We start from the raw sequence: 16,503 nt of genomic DNA on the forward strand, positions 1-16,503 counted from the left end.
ACTTTAAAATGGCTGCTTTAGCTATGCAGACCCTCTGTATGGATTTTGATCCGTTTAGGTAGCAATGTTTCTGACTTTATTCCTTTAAAAATCCTCTTCGTCCTGATAAACCATAGGTACGTCTACGACAATTTCTCCATCCTATCTAAGGCTTTTCAGCTCGAAATTTAAGCATTTTCTATAGAAGTAGTTCTAAAGGGATCAAAATTCGTTTAAATATACCAACATGTCGCTAGGTCCCCATTTGGGCCGATCTACTAGTTTATACACGGTGACTAAAAAATAACTGCATTGCCGTTGCCAGGGAGGTTTTGAGTTTAATATGGGACCAACCCCGAAATGGCGAATCTTATCTCGCGCCAGCTCTTTGACTTTTTGATACGACGCGACCCCTAATTTTTCTTTCACTTGCTCCAAAAAGCTGCGTCTGGGTTTTCCTCTTCCCCGCTTGCATCCTATCCGCCCCTCCAGGATAGTTTTAAAGAAGTGGTCGCGTCGTATTAAGTGTCCAATCATTTTTCCGCGTCTATTTGAGCGTTTCTTTTATTTTTTGCCATTTATATATATTGTGACCTTCTTTGCCACTTTTGTGTTATTTCTACTCAGAATCACGAGCTCTTTCGATCCTAATGGGATAAAAAAATGTGCCAGAGTATTTTTCCTATTGTGCTACCATTTCTCCATATACTCTGTATGGCGGTAACAAAAAGGAAAGTTTGAAAAATGTATGGAAATTTTAGGACACCATTTTTCTTCTATAACGATGAAAAGGGCTCGCGATCCTGACTAGAAATAACACAAAAGTGGCAAAAAAGGTCGTAATTAGGGATGTACCGACTAGTCGCCGACTAGTCGGGAAAGCTGACTATCCGGCCTCATTCGTAGTCGGCGAAAAGTCGGCGACTAGTCGGAAAAAATGGCCGATTAGTCGGCACTTTATAAGTGACAGACAATCAGGGCAAAAAGAAATAAACAGCAAATATTTACCATAAACATTCCCCTATTTTACCCAAATTCCTATTTAGGGTGCTTACGAAAACTTTATTTCGAATTATTGACCGTGTGGTCGCTTTCTTATGTCCGATTATCCGGTTGTCGTATGAATAGAATTATTAATTTAATTTTTTAGCGTTACTATAATATGATGAATAGCGCGACGAAGGGGGAAAAACGATTATTTTTTAAGTGATATGAAACGAACTTAGACGCCTAATCGGCCATCCGAGCGCCGATTAGTCGGCCAAATCAATAGTCGGTACATCACTAGTCGTAATATATAAAAATGGCAAAAAATAAAAGAAACGCTCATTTGCAATGGTGTTCAGGATAGCTCTCCTTTCATTCACTCTTCGCACCTCCTCATTCTATATCCTGTCTCCAACTAATGCCTTCCATGCTGTATTATACATAGTTTTAATACGGTAGTCATAACAGGGTGTTCAGTTTCTAGACGCAGGTGCCTATGTTTTGAAATCGCGCGCCCGGTCGGCCATTGTTCCGTCGATGTAGGCTGAGAGCCGGCGGGGATATTAGCGCTTCATCGTGTAAAGTTTTTTTGTGATAGAATAGACGAACACGATAAAACGATAAGTTTGTTATTTTAGCTATAGAAAAGAAAATGCTTAAATTTCGAGCTGAAAAGCCTTAGATAGGATGGAGAAATTGTCGTAGACGTACCTATGGTTTATCAGGACGAAGAGGATTTTTAAAGGAATAAAGTCAGAAACATTGCTAAATAAAACTCGTTTTCAAAATTTGGGTTTTTTTTATGGTCATGTAGTTAAATCAGTTTTTATTTTTAGTTTACAACACCCGGTTAGCTTTCCAATATGATTCTTACTAGACAACTGAGACAAGCAATGATATTTAGTAGGTATTTTAATTTAGCGCTAAGCCGACTTTCAACGACCCTACACTTTACTTATTCGCTATTATGTTGTTTAACAAGTGTTCAAAACCAAGACTAAATAGATTCTTGTTTACAACACCCAGTTAGTTTTCCAAAATGATTCTCACGAGACAACTGAGACTAGCAATGATATTTAGTAAGTATTTTAATTTAGCGTTAAGCCGACTCTTAACGACGCTACCCTTTACTTATTCGATATTATGTCGCTTAACAAGTGTTCAAAACCAATACTAAATCAGCGTTGGCTCTCGGTCTATTTCTCACATACATACATACAGCTCAATATCAGCATACACGAATTAATGCAGTTGCTATAAGACAACCTACGGTGTCGATCTTACTGTCAAAATATTCATAATACGTCCGTCTAAGCTAACTCTGCAGTGACAAAGTGTGCACCATAATCATCATGCTTCTATATGAATTTGACGTTTGTGGTGACACTTAAACACTCTGTTGCTTACCACTGATTAACAGTCCGCCGGACGGTATCGGCCTGTCAGTTGGTCGGAACTGTCAAAATTTTGTTCTAACTGACAGGCCGATACCGTCCGGCGGACTGTTGATCAGTGGGCCCCTAGCTTGGTCCTGACTACAGTTCTATTGAATCTTTCTACAGTACCATTCATTTGTGGATTAATAATGACTTTTCCCAAAATGTTAAGTGTAATAGTTTTAAAGGGACCGGTGACTCGTGTAATGACAATTTAATGATAAACATGGATTTCATTGTGAGCCAAAGAGCGTGCAGTGTTCGTATCATAATGGGTTATACAGAGCGTAATAATTTGAACGCGTAGTGTGCTGTGAAAGTTATTATTGTGAATATTGTGATTTGGTGATAACATTGGACGAATTGGACGAGTGACATGTATTATGTACATTTTCGATCATTCCGTTCTATAATCTTTCGTATTTCAGTTGCATACTGGGCATTTATCTCATATTTCTTGCATAGAGCTCGATATTTCATGCATTTTCTTTTTTTTCTGAATAGATTCTTTCACGATCTATTTATCATATACAAATTGGCTTTGATGTAATAATTCTTTGATTTCGACGTTTTTTACTGTTTTTAGAAATTATCTTACCAGTTAATTATCCGTGTATAGTTCAGGATATAATATTGTATATATATCAAAACATGCCTAGTCAAGTACTGATTATTTTCTAAAGATTTTCTTTTACTATACTTATTTTAACTTTCGAGATGCTATCCTATTCAGATCTTAAATCTTTTTTTTATTGTATGTAAAGATTATTTCTAAACTTTATTTTATACTAGTCCCCCTGAAGTGCTGTTTTCCACAAGCAGACTCTAAAAATGAAGAAAATGTTTAATAGCAGTGCAAATATAGAAGATTCATAATGAAAACGACAATAATATTTGGTCTACAAATAATCTGGATAGCGGCAGACTTTGAAGAAGATAAGGTAATTAATATAGAGAAAGTTATTTAGTGCGAATGTAATATTGTTATTGATAATATTCTAATATTCTATTTATTAGGTTTTTATAAAATTTTAGGATTACACTAGCTTAGTTATTTAGTACATTTTTTTTATTTTCACTATAAGACATCTTATTTACATGCAAGGTTTGTAGATAATTTTAAATGCTATTGTGTTAACAGTTTGTTTCAAATTAGAAGTATTAGAGCGTGAATACTGTATAGATACATTTGTAATTCTGAAAACTTGCCTTTTTGCTGTAGTGTACTGTTTTGAAAAGAAAGAGGTACCTACGCCGAGATTAATACTTACGAGTACTACTCTTCTCGGGGTAAGGTTTTTTTTATAAACCAGTCATAGTTTTAGACAGTGCTTGGACTACGGTTGTGACAAATCGTGAACATTCTACTACTCCATTAGTTTGATATTCTGATAATCTTAGAAAATTTCTAAGTTGTCGAAGTTTAAATTGTCAAAGCATATATTGCTTAGAATCTTACAAGTTTTCTTTCAACGCAAAAACTCCCAACTAAGCACGAACGAAACGCAAATCACACATCAAAACCCTCACTTATCATGATCTATACACACACCACACCATCTTAGACTTAATCCCTATAACTATACAGGCTACAGTCGCATGCGCATCGTTTTACGGCCTAACTTGTCACATTGTTGACAATGTGTTTAGCGTTTACGTAAGTTAACGGTCGATTATGGAGATTTGAGAATTGAGCAGAAAACGGTCAAGGTTTGACTAGTCGTAACTAAGTACGCTAAGTACAGACGTTTTTTTAGATTCTTTGTTTTAAACACTGTACGTTTGGGATACTAGTTACTCTTTTGATCCTTATACCACAGAATAAGAAATAGTGTTTCATATAGATTGGCCACGCTCCACCCCGCTCAGAATTCATTTCAATTCAATTGTATTTATTTCAGATAAAGCATCCTTATGAAATGAAATTACCTTATTATTATTCGTGCACTGTTTCTAAAGCTTTCTGTTCTTTATATCCTGCTACTCTAAGGTTGTCTGGAAGAGATCGCTTACAGCGATAAGACCGCCTGTTGCTACCTTTATTTACATTGTAAATCTGTTATTGAATTTTTCTTTTGTGGTGCAATAAAGTATATTTACTTACTTATCCCTCTACAGCAGTTTGACTGAATCTTGACTTCGATTAGCAGCGTAATCGCTTTTCATCAGCCGGGCCACTTGTTTGCCATGTATGGAAGCCAGACATAGAAGTTATTGTGGCAAAATAAAGTGATTGACAAAATGAAATATCGACATGTCTGTTATCGATGTTATGTACCTTAACTTTATCATAGATATTTATAACACTGTATATTATTTAATAACATGGCTACCGCGAAGTACACAACACGTTCGATATCTTCTTTGATATTTTGTTAGTTTTCTATTCTTTTAGCATACTGCAGTTTACGTTTTTATTTTTAAGTATATACACTTAATATAGTAATAAAGAAATTATGTAATTGATTTGCGTTCTTAAAATTTGTCGGTCATTTACAGCAAGTAGAGTTACATATATTAATTATTAATCTGTTACAGACGATAACAGATTTTGTACGCATTTGTAGCATTTTCATTCGTAATATCTTTCTAACACTGGTTTTAGAGAAACAGACATATGCATTGTATTTAACATTATCATTGCATCTGCATTATGTATAGCTTAAATGGAGGGCACGCAACTAGGGTCAAATGCTTTTATAAAAACAGTGACAATACTAATATTGAATCTTCCATACACGGAAAGCGTATAAAAGATAACGTATCATGTTTGTACAGTTTGTCTGCTTGTATGTATGTGTGTGTGGTCATACAGTGAGGGCATCTGGTGGAAATGCTTTAAAATTCAACGGCAGTTTGTTACAATTTTAAGTTTGTAATAAATAAAGTATGAAACCTAATGAAAATCCAAAGAAACCAAATACGTTTGCCTTATAATACTGTTAATGTAGTTAACATTCGCGTTGTATAGATACTGTACTGTACTGACATATAACGCGTCACATATAACAATCTAAAACATTTAAGGTATGACCTTAAAATTTAACGTGCTTATTAATAAATGCTTGAAATGTTGGTTGGAGAGAACTCCACCAAGAAAGGTTTCTGAAATTAAACCCCTAAGGAAGTGAAAATTAAGTTGAATGATTTTAACGACTTCTATTGTTTTTGTTGCAATAAAAAAACACGCAGAAATATATGACAGGCTCTCTACAAATAACATTTAGAGTGCAATCATTTGTGAGTGTGAGTGACGCAGCTTAAGCAAGTACAACAGCTGTGTGTGTTATTAAATAAAAAGACGTGTTAAAAAATAGTGATAGAGCTTAGCGAAAAGAAACTGCATTTTTGGCAGAAAGCAAGCCGCTTTGCCCAGTGATACTAGGGACCAATCTGAATGATTTCATCCGAGGAAACACAAATTTCATTCACTAGAATTCAAGATGGCGGACCATTTCCAAAATGGCGGCTGCAATATTTAAAAAAATTATAGACACAAAACGGCTGCACCGATTTTAATGATTGATATATCGATCAATTCGTATTGACACTTGTAATCGAATAAAAAATATGGCATTTAAGAAATTAAAGATGGCGGCCGAATATTAAGAAAATTGTGTTTTTTTTCTTTATTTTTTTTCCTTCTAATGAAAATAACAACTAAATATTCTATATTATGATCACATATTCTTTCATTTAAATGAAACCTGATAATATTATCTGCAAAATAAAAAAATAATCTTAACAATCCGTTGAGTAGTTTTTGAACTATACTCATTTCAAAAAGCGCGTAACTGCCGTCCGAAACGGCCCGCTCGCGCGGCTCGCGTCAAAACTGAGAATTTTGATGATTTAAAGGTAAAAAAAGAACTGAAAACATATTTACTTTATTTATTGAGCTATAAATAAATTGTATTTCTGCTTATTATTTGTGACCATCACGGGAAAAGTTATGGCGGCTGGCGCTTACGTCGCTTAGCACCGCAATAGTATTGGAGCGGCGTTAATAATAGCGTAAGCGCCATCCGCCCTAAGGTACCTATACCCGTGGGTTCAAATTTATTACTCTTTATCATCTTCGTCCGATGTGGATGAACTGAAAGAAAAGAAAATTCATATGAAATCGGAACAAAATATACCTAATATAATTAAATTAAATATATAGAGATGAACTACGCCAAACTAACTTCCATTACTATTTCAATGTGTGTAGTATTGAAATAGTAATGGAGGGCGCGACAGTTTGGCGTGGTTTATCTATAAGTACCTTTCGTTTTTGCAGTTGCCTTTGCAAGTGCTGCATTGCACTGTACAGGGTAGACCCACTCTCCGACACGTGCAGCGCATTGTTTCGCAGCCTTTTTTACAGCCGCAATGGTCCAGGTATGATAATTCACGCCACATCGCCCTAGCATCAGACCATTGCGGTTCCCAACTGCCATTAGATGACTTCCAACCCCAAGAGGATGGCAATCGCACAGAGGCATCATCAAGAATAAGGGCATATCACCCCATAAGTGGCCTGCTTGATATGTGAGACGGAGCGCGTGTTTATGTAATGCTGCCGATGTTGGTGGGATGCTGGTTACCAATTTATTTTTAGTAGGAAATAGCTCCTTGCGTACCAAGTTATCCGACGAATGTGCTATTTGTGGGTCATATAGGTAGCAGGTGAACTTTTCCGGCATAGCCATGATTTCTTCAGGAAGGCTTTGTAATGGCTGCGATATTTGTTTTAAAGCTGGTGTAACTTGAGGGTGTGACAACCACGTTTTGAAGCAAGACTTATTTCCTTTTGTATGGAAGTAAGAAGTAGTGTCACACCCTGTAGAGGCGTGAAAGTCACGAAGAGCGGTTGATCTGTCAGAACCCAAAGTATTTGCTATTTTATGAACATCGCCATAACGGCGTTATTTACAGTCCCAGTTAATAGCCATAACTCTTGCAGGCCACTCTCAATTTAAGTTTGATGATATGATATCAATAACACCAAAACATCTGTATCGAAAGATCTAATCAAAATACGCCTAATTTCCTGTTCTGCCTGATCTTATGAATAGGAACACATGCAGAAGAAGCTGATGGCCGCATCGTACTTCACGCAAAATATCAGGCAGAACAGGAAATTAGGCGTATTTTGATTAGAACTTCCGATACAGATGTTTTGGTGTTATTGATATCATATCATCAATCTTCAATTGATAGTGGCCTGCAAGAGTTATGGCTAATAACTGGGACTGCAAATAAACGCCGTTATATCGATGTTCATAAATAGCAAATACTTTGGGTCCTGACAGATCAATCGCTCTTCGTGGCGTGAACGCCTCTACAGGGTGTGACACTACTTCTTACTTCCATACAAAAGGAAAGAAGTCTTGCTTCGAAACGTGGTTGTTACACCCTGAAGTTACACCAACTTTGAAAGAAATATCGCTGCCATTACAAAGCCTTCCTGAAGAAATCATGGCTGTGCTGGAAAAGTTCACCTGCTACTTATATGACCCACAAATATCACATTCGTCGGACAACTTGGTACGCAAGGAGCTATTTGCTATTAAAAATTAATTGGTAACCAGCATCCCACCAACATCGGCAGCATTACATAAACACGCGCTCCGTCTCACATATCAAGCAGGCCACTTATGGGGTGATATGCCCTTATTCTTGATGATGCCTCTGTGCCATTGCCATACTCTCGGGGTTGGAAGTCATCTAATGGCAGTTGGGAATCGCAATGGTCTGATGCTAGGGCGATGTGGCGTGAATTATTATACCTGGACCATTGCGGCTGTAAAAAAGGCTGCGAAACAATGCGCTGCACGTGTTCCGACACGTCTACCCTGCACAGTGCAATGCAGCACTTGCAAAAACAAAAGGTACTTATAGATAAACCACGCCAAACTGTCCCGCGCTCCATTACTATTTCAATACTACACACATTGAAATAGTATTGGAGGGGCGGGACAGTTTGGCGTAATTCATCTCTATATATTTAATTTAATTATATTAGGTATATTTTGATCTGATTTCATATGAATTTTCTTTTCTTTCAGTTCAACCACATCAGGCAAAGATGATAGAGAGGAATAAATTTGAACCCACTGGTATAGGTACCTTAGGGCGGATGGCGCTTACGCTATTATTAACGCCGCTCCAATACTATTGCGGTGCTAAGCGACGTAAGCGCCAGCCGCTATACCTTTTCCCGTGATGGTCACAAATAATAAGCAGAAATACAATTTATTTATTTATTTATAGCTCAATAAATAAAGTAAATATGTTTTCAGTTCTTTTTTTACCTTTAAATCATCAAAGTTCTCAGTTTTGACGCGAGCCGCGCGAGCGGGCCGTTTCGAACGGCAGTTACGCGCTTTTTGAAATGCGTATAGTTCAAAAACTACTCAACGGATTGCTAAGATTATTTTTTTATTTTGCAGATAATATTATCAGGTTTCATTTAAATTAAAGAATATGTGATCATAATATAGAATATTTAGTTGTTATTTTCATTAGAAGGAAAAAAAATCAAGTAAAAAAACACAATTTTCTTAATATTCGGCCGCCATCTTTAATTTCTTAAATACCATATTTTTTATTCGATTACAAGTGTCAATACGAATTGATCGATATATCAATCATTAAAATCGGTGCAGCCGTTTTGTGTCTATAATTTTTTTAAATATTGCAGCCGCCATTTTGGAAAAGGTCCGCCATCTTGAATTCTAGTGAATGAAATTTGTGTTTCCTCGGATGAAATCATTCAGATTGGTCCCTAGTATCACTGGGCAAAGCGGCTTGCTTTCTGCCAAAAATGCAGCTTTCGATGTAAATATCGCCGTAAGCCCTACTACTAAAAGACCAATCGCAAACATTAAATACGTCTGCGAAACGCGTATCTATAATAATACTACGTCATTACCCTCTTTTATCATAGAAAATGTACTAAAAATTGTTTACTAAGGAAAACAATACAGTCATTCGACGAAGCAGTCTAGACAGGGCAATCGTGCGGGGTGCGAGGGGCGAGGGGTGGGTCGCGCGCACCCGAGCTGCATACATCGCCATTGTTAGTAGCTCGGTACTACTTACAGGGCTAGCGCTAGCGTGTCTTATAGTAAGTCAAGTGTAAGTCTTGCAGTTGTGTAAAAGTCTGACAACCCTACTGTGTTCTTGTGTGGTGTCGGCATTTACGCAAACATCAAAGGCGTCGGTCCACTGTTACTTTTTACACTGTGCTAAGGGCATAGAGGCAATAACCTAAAGCACTAGGCAATGCCCTTTGCTTTCTTGTTTCTCAAACTGTTTATGAAGTATTGTGTTTGGTGTTACATTACCATTCGATTGCCAATGCCAATGGGTTCAGGAAATCTAATACCTCACTATAAAACAGGGTTATGGTCAGAATTAATCTAATACTAGAAGGGCGATCGGAAACCGGTATTGTTTGTATGGGAACGAAAACGGTTTTATCGTACTTTGTTAATTATTCATTTCCAATTGGGCAATCTAATAATACGAAGTCGTTACCTAAAAACTCAACTGAGTCCTACATTTTGAGTACAAATTAATTCCAAATATATGGTTATTTCGAAGTTTTCGCAACAAACCGGTTCCGATCCCTGAATACTAGTGGCTCTGAGAGCTGTAGAACTCGTGAGCATGACTTAAACCTAAATAAATGTATGGCTCCGCCATTTTGGAAAAATTCCGAAAACTGAATCGACAAAAAATCTATTTATAATCATAGAACCTGCTTACAAAATTTCACGAGAATTGCGACCTGTAGAGGAGAACATCCGTTTTTTGCGTAATGGTACGGACCCCTTCGTGCGCGAGTCTGACTCGCACTTGCCCGGTTTTTTTTACTGAAAATGCCGTAAACATCTTTAATATCTTGAAAAATCAGTCCACGAAAGCATGGCGTTTGAAACGCACGGCCATTGCCTGAATATCGTCATAAGCATTAGTTTTGGCCATTACTCCCGCCATTGTTGCGTTTCACTGTAAGTTTACGTGCCATTGTGAGTGAACGCGCTCCTATTTCATGTTGGGACTAACATTAAACCTAGGCTTTAAAGCTAGGACTAATGGCTTTCTTAATAGAAAGCTGGAGTTATGCTTATTCTAGAAAAGACGAGGTGTCGTAATTCTCATGCTCTTTACTCTCATCTAAATCGGTTCAGCAGTTTAAGGAGAAGGAGACAGACAAATAGACAGACAACATTTTGAAGGTTAAAAAGTGTCCACTAAAAGTGAATAGGAATCGATTATCTAAATCGATTTAGCGGTTTAAGGAAGGCGACAGACAAATATTAAACAGACACAATTTTGAAGTTTCTTTGAACGTTAAAAAGTATATACTAAACTAAATACATAGGAATATAACATTTTAGAAATAGATGAATTTTCAATGTATGAATCATGATTTATTAAACTTAAACCTTAGAGAAATAAGTACCCAAGCTCAGAGTGCTATATGCTTACACTTAAGGGCCCACTGATTAACAGTCCGCCGGACGGTATCGGCCTGTCAGTTAGAACAAAATTTTGACAGTTCCGAACAACGGACAGGCCGATACCGTCCGGCGGACTGTTAATCAGTGCCATCAGTGGGTCCCTTTAGGTTCAAACTAACAAACAAAACACCTTTACATGTTAGGATCTATGTCACACCTGTATATTCTGTATGTTCATATATATGTATGTATGTATGTATACATATATATGAACGTACAGAAGGAGGCTTATCGCTGGAATTTCACGCACCACTTGCTAAGGAGAGTTCAACTTCCTTGCATAGTAATGAGCGAGTTAAATACCAAGTCGACTTAAACAATTGAAAACTCGGTGACACACATGCTGTCACGAGGTAATTTGGAATTCTCGGAAAAGGCCGAAGCCTTACGCACGTTACAGGTACACAAGTGATATTTCATGTATTTGAGACAATAAAACTGTGTCTCACCTAATCTAATTTAATAAGATTAAAAAACAACAAATTTAACTGATTTGCAAGACCGAAGTGATCCCATAAGTGTACCGTGAACAAAGTTTTGTACGGTACACTAAAAATCTAGAACAAAATCTATAGGTTACGAACAAAGACCCAAAAATCGGAAACTTAAAGCTTATTTCGTAAAAAAGTAGGGTGGTGAAATTCGTAAAAAGTAATACGTAATTCAATTTGTAATCTTGTTTTTGATTGTAACCTAGTATAGACCGATTCGTCATGGCACGGGTTTTGTAAGTAAATATTTACAATTCAGTACAAATCTCGTCAGCAATTACGAATCAATCTATATTCTCCATAAACAAGTATTATTATGTGCGTTTGTTTGCCTTTTCCAAGATATATTGTATTAGGTAGGTACTTTGAATGTATATTATTCTTTTGATTCGTTTGTTTAACAACCTATTTCTCAATAGCAATTAAAACACTGATATTGCAATCCATCACGGCAGGCGGAACGACATATAAAGTGTGTTGAAAAATATGGGTGTAGACAACTTCCTCAAAAATATGTCTTATATGTCCCATAGTGCTTAATTCTCTGACATAAGAGCTATGGGACATACTCGTATTTTTGAGTATGATTTGTGCACCCATATTTATACTCTTGTCTAAACAGTCGCCATCAGATATATCGGAGCGGCCAAGGTGCTCACAAATATCTGAACACGCCTCTGTTGTCAAGGTGTTGGAGTGCGTGTTCAGATATTTTTGAGCACCTCGGCCGCTGCGATATATCTGATGGCGACTACCATTCGAGTTTTATCAAAAAACATCAAGCCTGTCGCTAAGTTCGCCGCGGCACGAAGTGTCAGTGTGTGAACCGCCTAAAATCATTTCAAAATGGCCATCACTGATCCCCGGTTAGCCGGTGTTTGCCTAGCCGCAGGATTTAGATACGTTATCGGTCTTATCTGCCGCTATCGCTGCCCACATACTGGGCCCGTATGCAGTAAAGTGTGTCCACAGTCCACACTAATGCTTTCCAACATAGCTTACTATAGAGCAATGAAAAGCGATATTTCCATTCTAAGTAACTCGTTTTTATTTTTGGTCCTCCGTACACTTATTTTCATACATAAGCAACATAACTCAAGAAAAAATAACTTTGTCCATCGCAAAAACTAATGCCCTTACCGAAATAACCCAGGACTATCACTATATAAGCAGGATCATTACCAATTAGGCTAAAGTATGTAAGTAAGTAATTAGGCTAAAGTAGTTACGATAAGGTTTATAAACAAAGTTTCTTAAAATGAGCTACAATTTTCATAAAAAATACCTAATAAACAAATGTTTCTCTCTCTAATATACAGGATGATTCATGAGACGTGAGCATGACTAATCATGCACACTCAGTAACTGATAATTGATCAATCACCGTCGTATTTAGGTGAAACAACCACACTTTTTCCTACTTTTTAACTTTTTGGTGAGGGCAAATTTAATTCTCTACAATCATGGTCATCCTACAAGACCTAATCAATAAACATAAAACCTCTTTAACCGTAATGACAGCATTTTGATTAAGAAGAAACAAACTGTCAAACTTGAGTGAGATACGAGTTTTCAAAAGTAACCAGACCGTGATGACAGTGATGACATTTCTAATTTTAGGGTGACCATGCATGTCGTAAATAAATTAATAACTTTTTTTTCAACATGAGTAGAAAATTAACGTTAAACTCACTAATACTGATTCGAAACAGTTGCTTATAATTTACGAATTGCGCAGTGTTAGTCCTGCTCACGTCTCCTGAATCACCCTGTATAATAGCGACTGTAAACAGAACTGTCTTGATAACATATAATAACTGTATTCCTTTCTTTCTTTACAGAGATTCAACCGAAAAAATGGAGTCAAAGAAAAAGAAGAAGAATCCAGTTGGTACTGGGATCCTCCGCCGCAGCCTGTTCGAACAGACGCGGATATCGAAAATGTGTACAAAACACAGATTAAAGAACTACAAGAGGAAATATCCACCTTAAAAGAACGCTACGATATAGACCCGAGACAAGACAATGACGACGAACTTGAGAAACTAAGGGAAGAAAACAAAAACCTAACGACAAATCTAGAAGATTTGGACTCACAACATCAACTAGCTATGGAGAGACTTTTAAGCTTAAAGAAAGAGTTGCAAAAGAATTTTGAGGTTTTAAGGCAAGAGCATGAAGATCTAAAATATAACAACGATGAATACGCGAATGAAATTAAAGATCTGCAAGCTAAAATAGCAGAGAAGGATAAAGATTTGGAAACTTTGAAGACGGCTAAGGCAGATTACGATACGTTGCATCATAAATATATGAATTTAGAAAGGGTACATGATCTCTTAAGAGAAAATGCTGAGAAATTTCAGGAAGAGAATCAAGAGTTACATGAAGAAATATTTAAATTACAGGAGCAGGTAACTAAATTAGAACACGAAGTTGAAATTGTTACTAAGCATTCTGAGCTGTCTGAGACTGTTCCTAGAGATAGATACGAAGAGTTGTTAAAGGAACTGAATGATCTGAAAGACAGTAGAAACTCCAATCACCAGCATGTTGATGAAATCAATATTGATGATAACGCTAAGAGTGTCATCGAAACATTGAAAAGAGAGTTGCATGAAGTGAAACATAGATTAGCTCAAAAAGAAAGTGACGCACAATCTGATAACAAAGTAATTAAATCTGAAAAGATAATGCAGTTTTATAATAAATACGTGAACTTTGAAATTCCTGTAGATTATCTCGGAGAAGTGCCATCGAGTGGCGAAAATATAGTGGTATTCAAATTAGAAAGTGTTTTCAAAACACTGAATTCTTTTAAGAAGGACATTGATAAGCTAAACCATAAGCTGTCTGAGAAGAAACTTAACATCGACCATATGCAGACACAGATAGATGATTTAACAACAGAAAATGACTTCTTAACCAATGACTTACATCACACTGAGAGAGAATTGGAAGAAATGAAAAAGAATAATGACTTTTTGATATCAGAAATTGCGGCCTTAAAGAATACGTCCAAACTAGAACCTATAATAGAAACGCATGAAGATAACTTAGCAAAACTAGAGACAGAATTAGCAGACTCAAATAAATTAAATAAGAATTTCGAGTCTAAAATACAACGAATAGAAAAAGAACTAGAGGCAGTTAAACACGAAAAGGTTTTGCTGCAAACAAGCTTAGCTGACTTAAAAGAGAAATACACGTTGATGCTTAGTGAATTAGACATGTTCAAAGCTAAAACAAAGGATGTGGAAGACTTGGAAAAGACTGTCAATATTGCAAGTGAAGAAATGGTTAAAAACTGCACACATGAAATTCATGAATTGAAAAAACGGCTCAATGCTTCTAATGCTAAAAACGAACAATTGTCAATAGACGTGCATATTGCAGAAAATGACAAGGTATTACTTACGCAAGAAATTGACAATCTTAAGCAAAGTCTTAAACATGATGCACAGAGTTCGTCCAAATCTAAAGACGATCATGATGGAAGGTTACCAGAGGTTGTTGAAGATAGTTTAGAACCACAAGCTAGAGCTGCTAGTATTAATTTATTGGAAACGAGTACAAAATACAAAAATATCACCACAGCATTGAAAGAAGTTGAAGAAATAAAATTAGAAAAAGCACAAGTTCAAGCGCAATTAGATATAGCAAAGGATGAAAATACACTATTAAAGGAAAGTATTAGCCAACTTAATACGGCACTTGATCACATTAGGGAGCAAGAACGAAACTTGCTTATTCAAATAGACGATTTAAATAAATCAAGACAAGCAGTACTTGATAAGGAACAGGTGCTTCAAGGAACTATTGAAAAGTTGAATGACAAGGTAGCAACGCAAGAAATATTAACTATGGAGATAGGAAAACTGAAAGAAGAAAATATACATTTGACTCAAATGAGAGTTCACCTGGAAGCAGAGTTGTTATCTACAGATGCGAAAATCACACAATTAAATCAAGAATTTGAAAAAGTGCTATGCAATGTCAATGAAAAAGATAGTCTTATAGACGCTCTAAATACTACTATAACTGAAAATAACTCTAAAATAATTTATTTAAAAGAAATAGTGTCAGAATTAGAAAATAATTTGGTGTCTAAAAACAATGAAATCATTAAACTACAAAAATCTCTCGAAGATGTTACTCAAGTATTAAATCAAACTAACCAGCAATCGAATCAAAGTATAGAGGCGATTTTACTGGAAAAAGAATCTCTGAAGCAACAGCTTTTTGAGCATAATGTTGAGCTTAAAAATAAAACAGACGAAATTTCTGCTTTAAACAATACAATTTCAGAAGTTGAAAGAAATCGTTCTGAATTCAAAATATTAGCTGATGAGAAAGACAAGGAAATCAAAGAACTACGTCAAAGTATAGTTGAAATTAGTGACAAACTGAAAAACGTTGACCATACAACAAATGCTGATGATTACGCCATATTACTTAAAGAAAAAGAAGCCATACAAAACCAAGTTGTAGATCTACAAAATAATATCACTGTTAAGCAGGAGGAACTAAATGAAATTAAAGCAAAACATGACCTGATGGAAAAAGCTTGTATCGAATACAAAGTTTTAGTAGAAAACACAACAGCCGAAAAGGCAGAGCTAATAAATCTAGTTAATTTAAAACACAATGAAAGTTTGCAGTACCACAATGAAATACAAAGACTAAATCATGTCCTTTTAGAACAGAATACTGAAATGAAAAAGTTTATTGAAGAAAAGAATCAACAAATGCAAAATGACGAAACATGTCCAACTTGCGAGAATTTAAGAATGACTCTTCGAGAAAAGGATGAAATAATAAAAACTCTCAATCAAAATAATAGTGTGTTCGAGAAGCATAAGGCTGATTTATTGAATGCGAATGAAAGTTTGAGGATGTTAACAGAGAAATGTGACGGTTTGGAGAAAAATCTTCAGATTCAGCTGGAGAATGTAAAGACATTGGCAGCAGAAAAGATACAGGTGAGTTTTTTTATCATTTAATTGAGTATTGGCACAGACAGACGGCACAGTCCACGCCAAAAAGCTATAAGTAATTGTTTTTATCATCAGTGGTATGGCGGCACGGACCCCG

The 16,503-nt window shown here is 36.2% G+C and overlaps 1 protein-coding gene across 2 annotated transcripts in view; it reads left to right on the forward strand.

Moving 5' to 3' along the window:
* The window catches only part of LOC134801790 (thyroid receptor-interacting protein 11), a 78,929-nt gene that overhangs the window by 51,507 nt on the left and 10,919 nt on the right, over window positions 1-16,503 (forward strand). For both annotated transcript variants that reach the window (XR_010145722.1, XM_063774388.1), the window contains exon 3: window positions 13,251-16,391. Coding sequence is in view for 1 of the 2 variants with exons in the window: in XM_063774388.1 (XP_063630458.1) it covers window positions 13,251-16,391 (3,141 nt within the window). In the remaining variant the exon portion in view is untranslated. The remainder of the gene's footprint in view (window positions 1-13,250; window positions 16,392-16,503) is intronic.

The sequence above is a fragment of the Cydia splendana genome, chromosome 23, assembly GCF_910591565.1.
Source record: "Cydia splendana chromosome 23, ilCydSple1.2, whole genome shotgun sequence".
Taxonomy (NCBI): Eukaryota; Metazoa; Arthropoda; class Insecta; order Lepidoptera; family Tortricidae; genus Cydia; species Cydia splendana.